Below are 14,155 nucleotides of genomic sequence, written 5' to 3'. Positions count from 1 at the left end.
CGAGTCCAGCTCCCCCGCCCTCGCCACCTTCCCTGCTTTCATCAATGAGATGAAAAACTACTTCGAAGACCCCCTAGCCAAAGTGAGGGCGAAAAGCGCACTCCAAAGACTTAAACAGGGCACACGCACGGTCCCTGACTACGCCCTGGAGTTCAAAGCCCTCGCGGGGAAGGTCAGCGACTGGTCCGAGACCACCCTGCTGGAAATGTTCAAAAGGGGGCTCAATCGCGACGTTCTCCAATGGGCCCTCTACCGCGACGACCCAGAAACGCTACACGGGTGGATCCACCTCGCGGGGAAAGCCGAACACGCGCACCGCACCTTCCTCATGACAACCACGGAAGACACAAACTATGCCGGAAAAAAGGTACCCGCACCACACGTGGGGATGGCCGGCCCCATATACCCAAAAAAGAAATTCAATCGGGAGCCCTGCGGGAGGTGTGGCAAATTAGGGCACAAGACGGTGGATTGCCTCGCCAACCGACCGCTGACCAGTGCGCCCAAACCCACCCCGAAAATTAGCCCCAAACCACCCAACCTGGGGCCTCCCCCTCACCGCCGAATGACCGTGGCCACAGCGACACCAGAGGAAGGCTGGGACGCTTACTGGGGGGAAGAGGATAACGCAGACCCCGACCAGCCGGCGGGAAAAGCTCCCCGCCTGCCCTGAAACGCGTGGCGAGGCAGGCGGTGGGACAGCAGCGCGGACCACCTCGACGGAATGACGAAAGCCCCGTAATAATGGCAGCAATCAAACTCTCTGCCGGCAACGGAGCCACCACGGCCGCGGCACTAGTGGACTCGGGGTGCTCAAAAAACCTCATCCACACCGACCTAGTCGCCAAACTCGACCTCCGCTGCTTCCCCCTCCCCACGCCGCTGGCATTCCACCAGCTGGATGGCTCCACAGCGGGAGGGAAACCAGCCACGCTACAAACCGAGCCGGTCACCCTGCAAATGGGCACTCACACCGAGCGCACATCGTTCGTCGTCACTCACATCGGACGGCCCATTGCAGTCCTGGGGATGCCATGGCTCGCGACAAACAACCCGCGGATCAACTGGGAGACCCGCACCTTCACATTCGGCGACGGCGAGTATCGAGCACCAGTTCCAGCGGGCAGAACCAACCCCACTGTAGGACGAGCGGAGGCGACTACACAAGACAACGCCGCTACCACAGCAGACCTACCGGAACAATACGCCGACTTCTCCGAGGTCTTCGGAGAGGCAGAAGCAGACCAACTACCCCCCCACCGCAAGACGGATTGCCGGATCGACCTACTGCCCGATGTCCCCTTACCTAGACCAAAGATCTACTCGATGACCCCGAAGGAGATGGCAACCCTCCGGGAGTTCATCAATAAAAACCTAGACAGGGGATTCATAGAGCCAGCATGCTCACCGGTCGGAGCCCCCGTCTTATTCCGGGAGAAGAAAGACGGCACCCTACGGCTCTGCACCGACTACCGGGGCCTAAACGCGGCTTCCCTGTCCAACAAATACCCCTTACCCCTGGTGAAGGACATGCTCGCCCACCTGTCCACGGGCAAAGTCTTTTCCAAACTGGACCTTCGCGAGGCGTACTATCGCATCCGAATCAGGGAGGGGGACGAATGGAAGACGGCGTTCAACTGCCCCCTAGGCGCCTTCCAGTACAAAGTACTGCCCTTCGGACTCGCGGGGGCCCCTGGGGTGTTCATGCAGCTCATCAATGAGGTACTGCATGAACATCTGTTCAAAGGGGTCCTGGTCTACATCGACGACGTCCTTATTTACACAAAAACGCACGAGGAACATGTGACCCTAGTCAGGCAAGTCCTCGACAAGCTCAGAAGGGCGCAGCTCTATGCCAAGCCTACAAAGTGTGAGTTTCACAAAGAGCGCCTAGACTACCTGGGGTACCGAATCTCCGGGGACGGCATCGAAATGGACCCCGCAAAAGTCGAAGCGGTGCTAAACTGGGAGCGCCCCCGCAACAGACGCCAACTACAGAGCTTCCTCGGATTCGCGAATTTTTACAGGTCATTCGCCCGGGGGTTCGCAGAGATAGCCCTCCCCCTAACGGACCTCCTCAAAACCAAAGGGGTGGGGGACACCCGACGCGCCAAGAACCCAGGCACAGTGCTGAATTGGACTCCCGCGTGCCAGACCGCATTCAACAAGCTGAAGGCGCTGTTCACTACGGAGCCAATCCTCGCGCACCCGGACCCAGAACGGCCGTTCGTGGTCCAAGCCGACGCCTCAGACTTCTCCCTGGGAGCCATCCTGCTACAGAAAGACCCCACGGGACTCCTGAAACCATGCGCCTACCTGTCAAGGAAGTTCTCCGAGACAGAAAGGCGATGGCACGTCTGGGAGAAAGAAGCCTTCGCGGTGAAATCAGCGCTAGAGACATGGCGACACCTACTCGAGGGAGCCACCCAACCATTCGAGGTCTGGATCGACCACCGGAACCTCGAGGCCCTACGAACGCCCAGACGCCTTAGCCCAAAACAGGTCCGATGGGCCCAATTCTTCAGCCGCTTTAATTTCCAGCTGAAGTTCATGCCGGGCAAAAAGAACTTCCTGGCTGACGCCCTCTCCCGACTGCCCCAAGACGAAGAGCCCGCCCCAGACACCATTGGGACGGTCCTATCCGCCTCGCAACTGGGGATGGCCGTGACCACCCGAAGCGGCGCGCGGAGGCAGCTCGACTCTACGGCGCAGCCGACGGCGGGACAACCGGCGACCGGAAGAAGCCAACCGCAACTACCAGGGGGAATGCGCACGGACCTCGCCGCCGCCCTCAAAACCGACCCCTGGTTCCTGGCAAACCCCGACAAGGTAACGATGGCACAGGACCTAGCATGGGGGGAAGGCAGAATCTACGTCCCGGACTCGCAACGCCAGGCGATCTTGCATAGGTCACACGACGCCAAACAAGCGGGACACTTTGGGTTCCTCAAGACCCTACACCTAACACGGCGTCAATTCTGGTGGCCCGCGCTCAGGCGAGACGTAAAAGCCTACGTAGCGTCCTGCCCAACGTGCGCTAGGGCCAAACGGGCACCAGGCAAACCCGCGGGGCTATTACAACGGGTGGCAGAACCCTCCCGCCCATGGGAGGAAATCTCTATGGATTTTATAGTGGACCTCCCACCCAGCCAGAAGAAAACGGCCATTTGGGTGGTGAAGGACTACTTCTCAAAGCAGGCCCACTTCATCCCCTGCACGTCGGTCCCATCCGCACAACAGCTAGCCAAACTCTTCCTCATCCACGTGTACAGGCTACACGGATGTCCCGCACGTGTGGTGACCGACAGGGGCACACAGTTCACCTCCAAATTCTGGCGGGCCTTCCTAAAGCTGACGGGGACCCAACAGGCCCTATCTACGGCCTGGCACCCCCAGACGGACGGAGCCACAGAGGTTCTTAATGCCACCTTAGAGCAATTCATACGATCATATACTAACTACCACCAAGACGACTGGGCTGAACTGCTCCCGTTCGCCGAAGTCGCATACAACAACGCCGTCCACACGAGCACGGGGAAAACTCCGTTTGAAGTAGTCTCGGGGCGCGACTTCGTCCCCATACCGGAGCTACCTCAACCCCCGGAACCCCAGGTGGACGCTAGCGACTGGGGACGGAAGATCGCGGAAGCATGGCCAGTAATCACGGCGGCGCTGAAGGATGCACAGGCAGCCTACAAAGAGCAGGCCGACAAGCACCGGCGCCAACAACCGACGTTCCAAGCGGGGGATATGGCCTACCTATCCACCAAGTTCCTAAAGTCAACCCAACCCTTGAAAAAACTGGGGCCTAAGTACATCGGGCCATTCCGAGTCACCCAAATAGTGAACCCGGTAGCAATACGCTTGGACCTGCCACACAACCTACGGAGACTCCACCCGGTGTTCCACACCAGCCTCCTGAAACCGGCAACCACCTCCCGATGGCACCCAAGCACGCCACAGCCCTCACCGGTGATGATCGACGGGCAACACCACTTCGAGATAAGGGACATTCTCGACTCCCGCAAGCAACGAGGAACTCTACACTATCTGGTCAGGTGGAAACACTTCCCCCACCCGGAATGGGTGGCGGCGCACAACGTTAACGCGCCTGACCTAACCAGAGCATTTCACCGGGCATACCCCGACAAGCCACAACCAAGGTCAGCAAGCCAAACCCCCCCCCGCAGCCCCCCCCCCACCTCCCGTGCCCCAAGGGAAAGGGCCCCCCCAAGCCCGCGACTTGGGTGGACCTCCCCCCCCCGGGACTCACTCCCCCCGCCCCGGGCCCACGAGGTGGTGACAAGCATTCGCCAGCACCCTCCCCCCGCCCCCCGGCCGCGGGGGAGTGGCAAGCAAGTCAACAGGGCAACCTGGGGGCAACGCCCAGGAGATACAACAAAGGCGACGCACTTTAAATGGGAAAAAAAAGAAGGGCCCTACCTGGAGCTGATAAACACCCGACCAGCCACGCCTCTCTCCTCGCCGAACTGAGCCAAACAAACAGGGTGTGGCTGGAGCATGCGCACGCCAGGACGGGACCCGGGCATGCGCACCATGGACACACCCTGGGAAGGCACGTGGTAGAGGGAGGAGCAAAGGGAGGGGCGACAACTACTCCGGCGGGAATTTCGGAAAAAAAAAAAAAAAGTGCCGTTTGACAGCTCCACCGAAAAAACAAAACAAAACAAAAAAAAAAAAACCAGAAAACCGGGGGGGAGCACTATTCGGACAGGGGGCAGTATGTCATGAGTGCCGTTGAGCTGAAGTCATCAGCGCAATGGCACACATGACAATAGCAAGGAAATAGGTGAAGGGGCTCAAGATAAGTAGCCATCAACCCACAACGACTAACGGCCAACAAACAATAACTAAACGGATCACGGAGCACACCCAAGCCATCAGCGCCAATACAACGGAGATCGCCCAGCTGACAGCAATCACCGGATGAATAGAAAACCCGATGATGGGCGATCCCGGAACGCCAGCGGGGCCTCACAACCCCTCACCCACCGGCAGGGCAACGTATTGGACAAAGGGGGGTGACGTGACCGCGAGTGAGGGGGCGCTGACCGGCGCGGGGTATTTAAACCCCGCACCGGCGCGCTCCTGTCACTCTCAGCTTTTTTCTTCCGACGCTGTAACTGCGCTGTGAATAAATCAGAGCCTGATCCACGAACCAGTGTCTGAGTATTATTCAGAGGCAGGCAGCGCATGACACCAAGCCACAGTCTGCCTCTGAAACGAGGCTGATGCATGGTGCTGTTCTTATGGTTTTAACGTAGGACAAGTGAAGGAAAGTGATCGGTGGATTCCATTGGCTTTGTTTTCTCTTCCTCCAAAGTCATCCACTAGTGGGACAAAAACCACCAATCAGTCATTCTCCTTAATGTGGGATGGGGATGGGCAAGGATAGACAGGTGCTTTGAACAACAGGTTTAGCCACATCTCAAGTTCCCCAACGAACTGGTTGAGGTCGGGGAGGTGCTCGATGCCTGTGACCTGTCAACTGACCTTTGAACAAGGGTCTAGTGCTCTTTTGAAAGAGCCCTAAAGCCATGTCCAAAAGTAGTCCAGCTGATGTCACAGGTGTGGGAGAAGGGCAGGGGGTGAAGCAAAAGGGAGCCATTGGTAACAAGCAAGAACCTTCCTCAATTAGTGCTGTAAGGGAAAGGCAGTGTTAACACTGAGTGGCCATGGCCGGCAGCATCTGGAAGTAGGCCACAGAGTAGACGAGGGGCAAGCAGTAGGCAAAACGCCCTCCCGCAGTAATGAAAATAGCCACATGAAGCCCCTGGTCAGCAGGAGTGGAACACCTGTAATGCACTCACTGGTGACAGAACCAGCCACACACAGCTAGCAGCATTTGGCTCTCTTTCTCAGTTTAGCTTGACCTTCTGTGTGGTAAAGGTGTTTTGCCTAAACACAAAGCTATACTCTCAGCAAGTGATACTGGGAACTGTAGTTCAACAACATACCCTACTCCATAAACTCCTACTCCTGATCTGAGAGGCTGGAACAACTGCCCTGGGTCTCCCCTATGATAATATGCAATTCTCCTATATTGAATCGCACCATCTCTTCACCTAGTCGCATTTCTGTTCTGTGTGGGAATCACTGATGCAAAAATTCCTTCAAAGGAAGATCTTAGTTATTAAACCTACGCATGTGTATGTGTGTATACAGGATCTCTCTCCCTCCCTCCCTTCCTCTCTCCCTCCCTCCATCCTGCTAGGAGGCAGCATCTAGCTATCTTGGCTGATCTCAAAAAGCTATGCAAGACTGGATCTGGTTAGTACTTGGCTGAGAGACCCATGAAAAATACCAGGCATAGACTGGATGAGGCAGTTGAAAAAACATCCCAGAAGAAGACAATGGCAAGTCATTTATCAACTCTTGCCAAGAAGACAACATGGATGTGTCCGTGAAGTAAGGATGAACTGAGCTCAGTTTGGAAAATTTAATCTCAATGGATTAACACAAACTCAGCACAGGTGAGGTGTCCATTGGTGTCTGTTATTATACTTGGCAAAGTTCCCTTTGCCTATAAATCATTCATTTCCAAAATGAGATCCTAAACACAGAAGTTACCAGTATTTTGCATTTCCTTACAGCGTATTGCTCATGCCTTCTGCAGAGTCGCTCTCATTGTCACTTTCTGTTCTGGGAAGAATCGCAGAAGGTATTTCATTAATTGTACTTCGTAATTCCTGAAGAAGCTGTTTCAAATCTCGCAATGGATCCTCCTTGGTGTAGCGTTTGGATGACGTCTGAATGGAAATACGGATTTTTAAAACATTCATGAAGGCATGACTAATGAAACACACACACAAAGACCCTGCCCTCAAAGCACAGTTTCCCCTGGCAGCGATAAGAAACAGTTTAGTGTTTCATCACATATTTTCTAAAAGAGCCTGGAGACCTGACCAGTAGCTGAAGATTATTATGTGGTTGCATATTATCCATCACCCTTGGAACTCCTAGCTCATGGTAATACATGTGAAAGGAAGATAATGTCCTGTCCATAACTATTCAAAATACTGCGATCTTAGGGGATTAAACATTTCGTCTATTCCTTGCAAATAGCTAACAAATGCACTAATTTAATGCATCAGGAGTAGCAACAACCTAATCAAGAACAGGAGTTGTACATCTGACCCACTGAGATAATTAATGAGTGCTGCAGAGAAAACTGTAAACTATGACTAAAATAACAAAACTTGCAGATTTAAAAGACTGAGGAAGGACAATCCAGAAAGTTGATGATATTTCTGAAGCAGTGAAGGAGAGCCTGCAGTGATACGAGCCATACAACGTTTGGTTGTAATTTTGAGAAAACATTATACTCTTTTCTTTGCTCTCCTGAAAGATTTGCAAGGTGGCTTACAACGGCTAAAACCAGCTTAGGAAAAATTTCAAATCAAAATGAAAAACGATACATCTTAAAGCTCCACTGCAGCAGAAAAGTAGAAAGCAACTCATATCGGTTCTGTTAATGAACTTCCACACCTGTATTGGAGCAGTCAAGCTATACCCTACTGGAAAAGTAGCCCTAATGCCTTCACAAAAAGTTTGAGGAATGGACCTGCCTGGCGAAACAGCCCTATAGGATCCAGATCTATAAGTGTGTGTTAAAAAGATGCTAAATTTTTAGCACTTGCAGTTTAATGGAATGTCAATTATCTCAGCAGGTAGCAGCACCTAACAAAATAACTGCTGAACTTGAAAAAGCTAAGCTGGATCAGCCCTGGCTAATACTTGGATAGGTGACACCAGGAAATCTGTAGGTTAGACCAGTGCTTCTGAACCTCAGCAACTTTAAGATGTGTGGACTTCAATTCCCAGAATTCCCCAGACAGCATGCTGGCTGGGGAATTCTGCAAGCTGAAGTTCACACATCTTAAAGCTGCTGAGGTTCCGAAACACTGGGTTAGACTAGGAATAATAATAATAAAAAACACTAACGACCTTGAAGGAGGCAATGGCAAACTACTTTTCTACTGTTGTCAAAAGAACAAGAGCGTCTCTCCATGAAGTCACCAGGAATTGGGCTCAACCTGAAAGGGACATCAGTTTACAGGGTACAAAGAGTCAAGGCACATCCTAATGGGAAAAGGTTTCGATGTCACCTACCCTTCCATATTTATTCCAGCAAACTAGATAGCAAATGTTTCAAGATGACAATAGTACCCAGGATGTTACTTACTCCTACTGCTTTATATATCATGGCGTGTTGGACTTGGGGTGTTTCCTAAGTGGTATGAGTCAATATTACAGTTGCCATAATGTTTCATGTTCCGGAGCAGACACAGTACTTACAAGAGAGATGTGGCCTGCAAAAGCTTGAGATGATGGTACACCGGATGAGTGAGGCCAGCTTGAACGGCGCTGCTTCGTCAAAGAGGAACCCAGTGTGTATCCTGGTCCCTGCAGCTCCTGGGAAGAAGATGCTTATGAATAAGCACCATAAAATGTGTTGGAAGGAAAGAAGCCAGAATGGAAAGCAATGGGGAAGATGGTAGATCTGTCTTCAGTTACAAGGGGTCTGTGGGGTTGTACAGAAACAGGTTCTGACTCTGACAGGGAGAAGTCAAGACCACACCAGATTGTTTCCAGATTGTTCTCTGATTCTGTTCAAGTTCGTACAAGACAGAAATAAGTAGTTTGGATATCAGCCCAGCCTTATCAGAGTAGACAAGTACTTTCACTTTTCACTAGCTTCAGCTCTGCTAATTTGCACTTTTCAGCTAACAGTTTCTTATCCCCCAACTCACTGCCAGACACAGTTCAAAGGAAAAGTACCACAAGAGCATTTCCCCTCTTGTTGTTTATTCGTTCAGTCGCTTCCGAGTCTTCGTGACTTCATGGACCAGCCCACGCCAGAGCTTCCTGTCGGTCGTCAACACCCCCCGCTCCCCCAGGGACGACTCCATCACCTCTAGAATATCATCCATCCATCTTGCCCTTGGTCGGCCCCTCTTCCTTTTGCCCTCCACTCTCCCTAGCATCAGCATCTTCTCCAGGGTGTCCTGTCTTCTCATTATGTGGCCGAAGTATTTCAGTTTTGCCTTTAATAGCATTCCCTCAAGTGAGCACTCTGGCTTTATTTTCCCTCTACCTTGTTTTCATTTCCAGTAGCATTCTAAGTAAGCAAATCTTAATGCAGCAGTATCGTTCTAGTAAGTAAATCTTAATGCACAATCAGTCATCAATAGTGTTCCTAATAAATGTGCAGGCTCCTCCCCTGGCCCCAAATGCCGGATCCCTCTCCTATTTACCCCTGCCACATGTCCCCGCAGGGCTGTTCCTCTTCAGTGCTCTTCTTCCAAGGGCATGCCCTTGTGTATTTAGGTGAGTCTTGTCTAGTGCTCGCCCAGCATCTCTTGAGTCCTAGTTAGTGGAAATTGCTCAGGTTTACCAGTCATCCTTACTCTGGATAGAAACCAACTGTCCAATATTGCATCTTCAACTGCTACTTAAAGTTGTCTAGTCTACTTCAGCCATTGTAGCACCGTTAGCTGCCAACCAGCTTCTTGCTCCTCCTTACTCGGCTCCTCAACTCCGTCTCCAGCTCCTCGATCACGCAACTGCTTCTCTCCAGAATGTTCTCTGATCTTAATGGGTCCTCCAGGAAGCTTCCAAGATCTCCCTCTCTATGCCAACTTTGTTTCTGCCCATCCCTCTCCTATGAGAAGCCAAATTAATTCCTATTCTCAGTCTCCTACTATTATCTGAAAGCAAAGCACAAAGCTAAAAGAAGAGAGTTTCTTTGGATTACTCTTCCTCCTCCCAACACCCACTTCAGAGTTCACGTAGATGAAGGAATCTGTGACTAGTCAGCCCCAAACATGGATGACCGCTGGCTTGCCACACAGGGAGCTATTTGATTCAGAACACACAGAGATGTTTAATAAAGATGCCAATATTGGGCCTGAGCTGTCCAAATTCAGATGCCAGCTGCAGGCCAAACTACCCATTCCTAGCATGGTAATGCATTTTGGATCTGAGCTCTGGAACAGATTTTTCTTCAAAATAAAGCTGGATAATTAAAACGTGTTTCTTAAATGTGTTTCTTCATGAGGTTTGGCCTGCTGTACCATACCCATTCAGGGTATGCTGCTATGAAAATTAACAACATTAACTTTGTGAAAAGGGGCACCACTCCTCATCTTGCCCTGTGAGTCACCTCAATCACCCCCCCCCGCAGTCTCTTTTTACCGTCTACTTAGGACAAATGGGTTAGTCTTTACAGGAGCCAAATGGGCAGAAATCTGCTGTTAAAAACAATGATGTTCATAAGCTTTCAGGAGGCTACCACCTTACAGAATATGTTGCTCAGATCCACTGCAGCAACAAGTTTGTTAGTTTAGCCTCAGTCAAAACCATTTTCCCCTTCACTTTTCACATCAGGCAACGAACTAGGAAGTGCTGAATAGCTATTGCTGTATTCTTATTTTACATACATTTGGATTATATAGAACTAGAGTTTTCATGGCCTTTTGTATTAGTCTAGCTGATCAGCCAGCAGAAGGTGGTGGTGGTGGTGGTGGTTGTGATGATTTTATCCCAGCCTTGCTGCAGGTGTTCATGGTGACTTACGTGAGTTTATTCCCAACAAGAATTCCATGAGCTGGGTTGGCTGAGAGAGAGTGAGTGGCCCAAAATCACCCAGGGGGTTTCCATGGCTGAAGGTGGACTTGAACATGCATCAGTCCAGTCCTGGTCCAACACCTCAAGGACTAAACCCAAGTGGCATCATATGCATATGATGAAATGAGTTCCAGTTCATAAAAGGTTCTGCAGTAACAATTGTTCTACTGTTCAGTCCAGTGCATCTGTTCAGAAGGAAGTATTTTTATTTCTTTGGAATATACTCCAAGACTATTGGAAGTGTATTCCTTGGAATATACTCCAAGACAGCCGTTCTCAACTTTTGGACCCTGGAGGAACCCTTGAAATATTTTTTGGACCTTGTGGAACCCCCCCACATTTGGGCTGAAATAGAGTCCAGAAGTTACAAAATTATGATACTCATTTCATGTGTAGGCCTGTATATATGCTTTAACGGTGTTCTTAAACTAAAAATAAAGAATGAAAGTTACCTCTTTAATGTGAAGTTGCCAAATTTGAAATAATGTTTTAAATAAATTGTGATCTCCCAGAGAACCCCTAAAGACCTCTCGCGGAACCCAAGAGCGCCAGAGAACCCTGGTTGAGAAACTCTGCTGCAAGACTATGTAAGGACAGGGTGCTAAGGGCTCTTCCTCGTCATTGCATAAAAGTGCTTTCCACCAATCCTTGAAGTGGCAGAAAAGTCTGCCAGAGTAATTGGTCCTGGCTTCATTGCTGAGCTCAGTTTTGACTCTGTAATGCAGCTGGGGAGAGGTGCTGAGCTTAAGAAAATCGATTGATGGATTCCCCTGGTTCTAATTGCACACCCACCAAACATCATGGCCTGAACTCCACCCCTTTTGCTTGTGCATGCAATGTCCCAATCCATTTACAAAAGAGGCAGAGCTTGCATCACAACAGCACAGCGCTGCTTTAACCATTGCCCCCTTGAACCTCCCAAAGACACCTCTGCTTTTGTCCTTCCCATTCAGGTGTAATCCTCAATTTCTTTGCATTGCTTTTTATATATCAGCTATAGGTTTAATTCCCTTTCATCACTGTAATACTTCTGAAAAATGAAAGCCTCTATAATGTGATAATTAAGAAGCAAGCACACAAGTCTCACCCCTACTTTGATTTCTGAGTTTTCACCAACCGTTCGTCTAGCACAGTATTTCTCAACCTTGGCAGCTTGAAGATGTATGGACTTCAACTCCCAAAATTCCCCAGCCAGCTGTCTGGCTGCAAAACTCTGGAAGTTGAAGTCCACACATTGTAAGCTGCCAAGGTTGAGAAACACTGATCTAGCATTTTCAAGGCTATCTTTGCATAGTGGCTTGAGTTTCATTTGTCTCACTGAAATCCATTAAAGTTACAGTAATAGGGTGACTCCTTTGCTAATGTTTATCGCAAACAGCACTTTATACCCTTCATTAGTATAATACTGGACTATAAGCAAGCTAAGAAATGCTGGTTCTGAATGTAGAAGCCAAAAGACTGATCCACTCCAAGATCTAAATCCAGTTTTGATAATGGACTCTGCAATTCTGGAAACTAAGACAGGTTCAGACATGGTTTTAAAGTACTTTAGGGAAGCAGAAGACTTACTTTTACATCTAAAGTGTGCTGAAGCTTGAAACGCATAATTTCCTGCTCCTGATGCTGAATGATGCACTGACATTCTGCAAACTGCAGAGATGCCTGTATGAAATCAGGAGTGAGTTATTTGCTATTGGGACACAATGTGGATTTGCATACAGTATTATCAGTAGCATGTCAGACACACAAGCAGTTTCCTGTTATGCAGAATGGTTTTGAGTAAATTAAGAACCATACAGTAATTTGGGAATCCAACCAACTCTGCTATGGTTCCTACTCTCTCATACGAAAGACAAATTCAACCCCATTTATTTAAACATATCTTGATTCCATAATAGTAGTAGGAGTACATTTAACATCAAGGATGATGCACAGCTGAAAATATTTCAACTGTCTTTTAACCTTCTCCTGGTCTGTCTGCCACATCCAACCACCCTATAAAGACCAGATAAGAGCGACAAAATAGCAGTGAAGAACTCCATCACCAGACCTAACATCTACAGCAGTGTTTCTCAGCCTTGACAACTTGAAGAAGTGTAGACTTCCATTCCCAGAATTCCCCAGCTAGCCATGCTGGCTGGGGAATTCTGGAAGTGGAAGTCCACACATCTTCAAGTTGCCCTGGCTGAGAAACACTGATCTACAGTGTTTGAGTGATGCCACTAAAACTCTGAGGCCACCATCCAGAAAGGTGATGAAGATGCAGAAGATACAAAATCACATTCAGGAAGGAGCTTAGCTTGAGACAGTGTCTGTCTGGCAGCAAAATGTTTCCCATCACTAAGCCCTTCTAGGGAGAAGGAAGCCAGACCCAACTTCTACACCAGATTGGAGTCCTAATGATAAAGGTTGGGGCATCAGGAGCAAGTACACAATCTGCATTTAAACAAAGATCCTTAGAATGTAATGGACAAACCCTCTTTGGATATTAAAAAAATTTGGCCAAGAAGGGCACCTACAAATACATTTATTTCTCTTGTTCTCAGGGATGTCTACAGGGTGAGATAAAAAAAAAAATACAGATGGCGACCACGACTGTTGGATAAAAGCCCCACTTTGACACATGTTAAAAAAGGGTGGGACTTTGATCACACTGTCTGGACCCGCATCTTGAGGGTTTTTTTACTTCCCCTGCAGACACTCCCAGTTGTTCTATTGGTAACTATTTTGTTTTAAAACATTATAAGCTAATCCCTCCACCTACGCTTAGCACAACTACTGGGAAGAATGATTAGCTGGGTTAAGGAAACCTACTTTATCTAGAGCAGCTTCCATTGTCACAAGTTTTTCTTTCAAACGTTTATCCTGTGACCTTAGGATTTCTAATTCTCCAGCCAATTTGTTGTTTAAACTAGCCATATAGGTCAGCTCCTGGCTTAATCGGTTCCTCTCTTCTTTCAGATAATGCTTTTCCTATATAGACAAGATAGACAAAAATACAGCAGATGTGAATTGTTGCAGAACCTGGAACCTTGAACACTGAACAGCAACTACCACATTGCTTTGGATTTCAAATGAGGAAGTCTAACAATAAATGTCCATAGGGTATGGTAAAAAAAAAGTCAAATGGTGCCTATGATGGTGCAATTGAAGCTCCACCTGTTTTTTAAGTGTTTTGTGACCATTTTGAATTTTTTTACCATACCTGGCAAACACCCCTGATCTTGATGGACTTTGATCAAGTTGTGATGAAATGGACAGTTGACTTTTTCTATGGGAGAATTCAGAGAAACCATCTTGTACTTTGGGAGATGAAATATGTTAAGACAGTGGTTCTTAAACTCTTTGACCCAATTCCCCTTTTTCCTGGTCTTGAATAATGTCATTATGCCCACAAAAAACCCCAGACTCTGTAGTTTTACACAAGCATCTCAGCAGTGGCAGTCCCAAACTGGATTTTTGGCTCGCAAACAAGCAATTATGAATTGCTCCATTACCCCAGGAT

The 14,155-nt window shown here is 48.9% G+C and overlaps 1 protein-coding gene across 1 annotated transcript in view; it reads right to left on the bottom strand.

The window, feature by feature from the left end:
- Window positions 1–6,446: 6,446 nt before the first annotated feature.
- LOC134502402 (coiled-coil domain-containing protein 158-like) overlaps window positions 6,447–14,155 on the bottom strand; it is a 37,549-nt gene continuing 29,840 nt past the window's right edge. The window contains exons 14-17 of the mRNA XM_063310740.1: window positions 13,465–13,623; window positions 12,220–12,312; window positions 8,320–8,436; window positions 6,447–6,770 (exon numbers count right to left, since the gene is read on the bottom strand). Of these exons, the coding sequence (XP_063166810.1) occupies window positions 6,609–6,770; window positions 8,320–8,436; window positions 12,220–12,312; window positions 13,465–13,623 (531 nt within the window). The 3' untranslated portion in view covers window positions 6,447–6,608. The remainder of the gene's footprint in view (window positions 6,771–8,319; window positions 8,437–12,219; window positions 12,313–13,464; window positions 13,624–14,155) is intronic.

The sequence above is a fragment of the Candoia aspera genome, chromosome 8 (genome assembly GCF_035149785.1).
Source record: "Candoia aspera isolate rCanAsp1 chromosome 8, rCanAsp1.hap2, whole genome shotgun sequence".
Lineage (NCBI taxonomy): Eukaryota > Metazoa > Chordata > Lepidosauria > Squamata > Boidae > Candoia > Candoia aspera.
This window is presented reverse-complemented; position numbering and strand designations above follow the sequence as displayed.